At 56.6% G+C, this 5,896-nt stretch overlaps 2 protein-coding genes across 2 annotated transcripts in view; both read right to left on the bottom strand.

Moving 5' to 3' along the window:
* Positions 1 to 2,713, bottom strand: part of LRRC71 (leucine rich repeat containing 71) — a 16,009-nt gene extending 13,296 nt beyond the window's left edge. The window contains 1 exon segment of the mRNA XM_006155211.2: positions 2,405 to 2,713. Coding sequence (XP_006155273.1) covers positions 2,405 to 2,564 — 160 coding nt within the window. The 5' untranslated portion in view covers positions 2,565 to 2,713.
* Positions 2,714 to 4,708: 1,995 nt separating this feature from the next.
* Positions 4,709 to 5,896, bottom strand: part of PEAR1 (platelet endothelial aggregation receptor 1) — a 22,614-nt gene continuing 21,426 nt past the window's right edge. The window contains 1 exon segment of the mRNA XM_027774485.1: positions 4,709 to 5,229. Within this exon segment, the coding sequence (XP_027630286.1) occupies positions 5,078 to 5,229 (152 nt within the window). The 3' untranslated portion in view covers positions 4,709 to 5,077.

Below are 5,896 nucleotides of genomic sequence, written 5' to 3'. Positions count from 1 at the left end.
AGGGGGGATGGTCACGCCGCAATCCCTTCTCCTCCATTCTCCTCTCGGGATCTTGGGCACGCACGCACACGCACCCGGTGTGAGTTTCAAGTCACCAGGTCCGGGACACGAACCGCGGTCGACTACGTGGGAGTCCAGCGACATAACCATTACGCTAACTGCTGGTTCCCCAAACACACACACTCTTAAAAACCTCTTAAAAAGAAGAATCCTGGGGACCAACAGGTGGTGTGGTGGTCAAGGTGCTGGACATTCCCACATGGTCAACCCTGGTTCAAATCCTGGACCTGGTGGCTTTTTTCTCACTTTCTCTCTCTGTGTGTGGCTCTCTGATCAAAATAAAATAAGTAAATGAATAAATAAAATTCAAAATAATTTTAAAAAAATCCTTCCGATAAATTCTTAGTTGTACATAATTAGTTTTGGTTGGAGTTCTTTCTTTAAGATTTATTCAATTTTATTTATTCATTCATTTATTTCAATTTGACCAGAGAGAGAAAGAGAGAAAGTGAGAAAGCAAGCCACCAGGTCCAGGACTTGAACTGTGGTGAGCCATATGGCAGTGTCCAGCGCCCCAACCACCATGCCATTTGCTGGTCCCCTTGGTTGGAGTTCTATCACTTGCAACAAAAACTACTATATCTCTACCTATATGACTTTTTCTACGCAAGTGTTTACTTTGTTTTGTTTTGTTTTTGCCGTTGGGCACATGTGCTTGCCAGAGAGACAGAGAGAGGGAAAGTGAGACCAGAGGACTTCCTGGACTTCCACTTGGCTGACTGAGGTTCGAATCTCAGACCCAGCAGCTTAAAACTCAGGTCGAGCACGTGCATGTGTGCCCAAGATCCTGACAGGAGAGTGGAAGAGAAGGGATTGTGGTGCGATTTCACCCTAAGGGGGTGATTTCTCAATTTGTCTCTCTGTCCCTGTCTCTCTGGAAAGCGCACGTGCCCTATAGCAAAAATCTCTCTCTAAAAAGAAAAAGAGAAGGAGGGTACAGCACATGGTGTAATGGTTATGTCACTGGACTCCCATTAGCCGACTGCGGTTCGAGTCCCAGACTCGAAACTCACAAGGGGCTCCTGTGTGCGCATGCCCAAAATCCCAAGAGGAGATGGAGAAGGGATTGTGGTGTGGCCACCTCCCTGGGGTGGGGAGGTGTGTGATTTCTTGCTATCTGTCTCTATCAAGTACATGTACATTATAGCAAAAATCTCTCTTAAAAAAAAAAAAAAAGAGAGAGAGAGAAGGAAAGTAGGAAATCACCCCCCACTGGGGATGGCCACACTGCAATCCCTTCTCCTCCATTCTCCTCCTGAGATGCTGGCTACACACACATGCCCAGCATGATTTTCAAGCCACTGGATTCGGAATTTGAACCGCTATAGACCATGCAGGAGTCCAGCCTTAACCACCAAGCCCGCCACCTGTTCCCCCCTACTATACAATTCTAATGGACTTCCTTTTCTAGGAGGATGTAAATCTCGTGGGGGCAGCACTGTGTCATTTCCTTCTGAATCACACCTGGCCACAGGGCAGCATTCTAAAGGCAATAGTCGAGCAAATGAGTGAATGCATGACTGTTCAAAGGCCCGACAACCTGGCAGCCCTCCTGGGCTCCCCTCTTTCATGTATCTCACCACACGTCTCCATCTGCCAGCATCCCAAACTGAGGTGGTGCCAGCAGGTGGCGTGGTGTTTACGGACGCTGAACTCCTACATAGCTGGCCGCAGTTCTAGTCCCAGACCTGGCAGCTTGCTTTCTCACTTTCCCTCTTGCTCTATCTCTGGGCAAATTAAAATAGGCAAATAGGGACCAGCAGTTGGTGTAATTGCTATGTTGCTAGACTCCCATGTAGTCAACGGCAGTTCGAGTCCCAGACCCGGTGGCTTAAACTCATGCCCAGCACATGTGCGTGCGTGCCCAAGATCCCGAGAGGAGACTGGAGGAGAAGGGATTGCAGCGTGACCATCCCCCCGGGGGGTGATTTCTTGCTTTCTGTCTCTCTGTCTCTTTCTGTCTTTTTGGCGAGCGAACGAGCCCTATAGCAAAAACATTAAAAAATAAATAAATAAAAGGTGGGGGGAGGGGGGCTGGCAGATGGCATGGTGGTTGAGGGCGCTGGAGTTCCAGACCTGGCAGCTTTCTTTCTCACTTTACCTCTCTCTCTGCTCCCCTCTGGTCAAATTAAAATAAATAAATAGTTACAAAAAAGAATTATTTTAAAAAATAGGTCAATAACTAAATAAAGTTAAATACTTTTTTTTTTTAAGAAAGTTCAGTTGAATCGCCTAGCAAGCTGAGGTAAGTACTTCAGTTCAGTTAAGCCGACAGTGAGTGGCAGATGGAAACCCGCAGAGCCGCACCTGGAGGCTCGATCCCCCAACCCTGCCGCCAGCGTACCAGGGTTTTTGGGCTCCTCCTCGCCCACCGGCGGCAGGGCGGTGGCCGGCTTCTCCTTGGCCGCACGATCTCCCTTCTTGGTCACCACGCCGGACGACTTCTGGGCTCCCGGACGCGGGGCCCTGGGTGAGAGCGCCTGCGCGCTCGACTCGCTCGCCATGCTGGTGCTCCTGGGGTCCTCGTGGGGGCCGGGAAGCAGGACCCGACTCTGGGGGGCTCACCGTGGTCGTGGCTGAATCAGAGGTCTCTGTTCGGCGTCCACTCAGTCAACCCTCCCAGCCATGGGCTGCGAAGCCTCAGCGTCCCTTCTCCAAGACAACCGCGCGAGATGGGCGGGGCCGCGGCAAAGGGGCAACCGCAGGGCGCGCGGGGCCCACAGGGGACGCCGCAAGGTCCGGGCCTGGGGTGCAAAGAGCCTGCGGAGAGACGGAGCTAGGGCAAGAGAGAAGGGTCCGGCCGGGGCGAACTGGGCAGAAAACTAGGGTGACCGGAGGTCACAGGAGCAGGCGAACCCTGAAGGGCCAGGCCAGGCTGAGCCTGTGCAAAAGGAGAGAGGCTGGGGTGACCCAGGAGCTGGGCGGAGCTGTGGTTGAGGGCGAAGGGCGGGCGGACCCCAGATGGGAGCAGAGGGGAGGGATAGGGCTGGTGCTGGCTGATCCCAAGTCACCCGGGTGCCTGAGCCTCAGAGGGAAGGCTGCAGGATGAGCACGCTAGGAAGGGAGGGTCCGGTGGGTGCAGGCCCACTGTTCGGGGTCCACCCGCTTATCCTGCAGGGGGAGAGCACCTGGTGGAAAGGGTGCTGGAGACCCGCCCAGCCGTGGGGAGCTCGCTTTCTGTTCCCAACCCCATCCTCCTGGAGGTGCGAATGGGTCGACGGGCGGGCAGGTCAAGCTCCTTACAAATCTTGGCTTCGCAATCCTCATGGGCACTAGTGGAGACCCTTGCCTGCCCTTCCGCCTCACCAGGCCTTTTTGAGTATACTTGCTCCCATCAGCCATCCCGCATCCAGCCTCCGTGGGCTCCGTTCCACCCTGCCCCTGCCCACCTTTGTGCTGTGTGTAGAAATTCCATCCTTCCCCTAAAGGGGGGCCTCTGACATGCCAATCCGCTAACTCTCAGAGCAGTTGGCTCCTTCAGTTCACCACAACCTGGAGGGCCCCTTCATTCACTCAGCACACAGCCTTTATGGGAGCATTTATTGAGCATCTATTACGTGCCGGGGAAACAGATGCTGAGCATAAATTCAGGAGTCCTGCCCGTGGGAGCTTACAGTCTAGGGGGAGGCAGGGAGTAAGGGGCCATCACCTAGAGAAGCAGCCGGTGGAGGTGCTGGCACCTGGGGCTTTCTGCAGGCACCTCATGACTGAATACGCTGCCCTCACTGCTACGAAGGAGGTCTGCAGGTAACGAGTGGGGGGGGGAGCACTCCAGAGGTGCAAGTCCCTTGGGGAGGAAGAAAGGTGGCAGATAGGGGGACCTAAAGGCCAGAGCAGCTGGGGCAGAGTGACAGGGAACACAGCTCAAGGTAAGGCCAGAGAGAGAGATGGGCCAGGCCACCAGGGCCTTTAAGGCTTTGACTCTAGGAACCAGCCAGGTAGCATGGTGGTTAAGCCAGCTAAATCCTACCTGGCTGACTGTGGTTCGAGTCCCAGACCAGGCAGCACACTGGCCTTTGTGTGCACGTGTGCCCAGAATCCCAAAAGAATGAAGAAGGAAGGACTTGCGGCGTGGCCATCCCCCCGGGACTGGTTTCTCACTTTCCCTCTCTCTCTGGCGCAGTGTACACAGTGTACACAAAATTAAACAAACAAAATGCCTTTTGACTCTGACCCAAGAGCAAAGAGGTGCCCATGCATCCTCTCAGGGAGGGCCCTGACCAGCTTGCATCCTGGGCAGCAGGTGGGAGAGTTACCCGGGGCAGGCAGGGAGCCTGTCAGCGGCCACTGCTGGAGCTTGTTGGGTTTGGGCTGCCTTCAACTACGTAGATGGCGTCTGCCTAAGTACCCCTCTGAAACCGCACACGCATACACACACACACACACACACACACACACACACTGCCCTACTCAGCGTGCAAGGAAAAGGTACCCAGTACACATTGAAGTCAGACTGGTCAGTCATCACACCACTGAACCTGACCCACCAGTTGATGTACATGGGGCCCTGGGGGCCTTGGGGAGCGGCGCCAGGGGAGGGAAGCAGATGTCTGCAGGCCGGTGTCTCCATGCTGGAACCTGGACCAGGCTCCCGGCTGTCCACCCACTTCCTCTAAGGCAGGTACACGTGCTCATGGCCTGACGCACACACACACACACACACACACACACACACACACTGCCCTACTCAGCGTGCAAGGAAAAGGTACCCAGTACACATTGAAGTCAGACTGGTCAGTCATCACACCACTGAACCTGACCCACCAGTTGATGTACATGGGGCCCTGGGGGCCTTGGGGAGCGGCGCCAGGGGAGGGAAGCAGATGTCTGCAGGCCGGTGTCTCCATGCTGGAACCTGGACCAGGCTCCCGGCTGTCCACCCACTTCCTCTAAGGCAGGTACACGTGCTCATGGCCTGCCGGCCCCTCCCTGCTCCTGGCAGGGCATGCCAGGCTCTGTCCCCAGCCTTGGGTCCTAAGGCCAGGCGTGCTGGCCTCTGCCACACCATCTGGGCTCCTCAGCGGTCCTGGCGCCAAAGTGGGGGTGACGGGGGATGCCGTATCGGAGGCAAGTCATAGTGTCCAGGGATGTGGCTGTTCTTGGGCGAGTCGTAGTGGCCAGGGGGCAGGCCTGGAGGCAGCGGGGGCTGGGAGCCCACTGAGTCTCGGTCTGGAGGCAGAGGGGTACAGGGTGATGGCGGTGGTGCCCCCTTCCTCCACTCCTCCCTTCTCTGGCCTCTTCTGCCCAAAGAGAAGCAGATACACCCGGGCAGAGGCCGGTGCCCCTCTCAGCTCCTCGGCTGCCAGTGGTCCCCGCCTACCCACAGGATATGACAGCACTCTGTCACCTGCCCTGTCCCCTGCGTTTCTGGGAACCAACTCCAGCACTCAAGTGCTGCCCCGCCACTTCAGACCCCAGCTCTGAGAGGCCACGTGACTTCCCCGTATTTGAGTTTGAGCTCCAAGGACTTGCTGCCGCCACCTTATTCTCCCCTCGGGCCGCCCCTCTGCGTCCCTCTCCCTGTCTGGCGCTCACCGTGGGTCAGGGGGCGTCACGCGGTCCTGTTGTGGGTCGGGCTGCCGCTTCCTCTTGCTTTCCCGGTGCTGAGGAGGCGGCCGAGGGGGAGCCCCCGAGGGGGGCCCCTTCATCTCCATGTAGCTGCTCTCCCGGGCCCCCCCCAGCAGGCTGGGCAGGTCGCGGATTGGTGGCGTAGGGGTTCTCGCTGCTCAGAGAGACCACGCTGGCCCCCAGCCCCTCTGCAGAGATGCGCCCTGAGGAGAGAGGAGGGGCAGGCTCCATGGCGGCGCCAACTTCCCCGCGGCTCTTACCCTCACAC

This window comes from Tupaia chinensis, unplaced genomic scaffold, assembly GCF_000334495.1.
Source record: "Tupaia chinensis unplaced genomic scaffold, TupChi_1.0 Scaffold000438_1, whole genome shotgun sequence".
NCBI classification, from domain to species: Eukaryota; Metazoa; Chordata; class Mammalia; order Scandentia; family Tupaiidae; genus Tupaia; species Tupaia belangeri.
The sequence above is the reverse complement of the archived record's forward strand: the minus strand, read 5'-3'. Positions and strand labels throughout refer to the sequence as shown.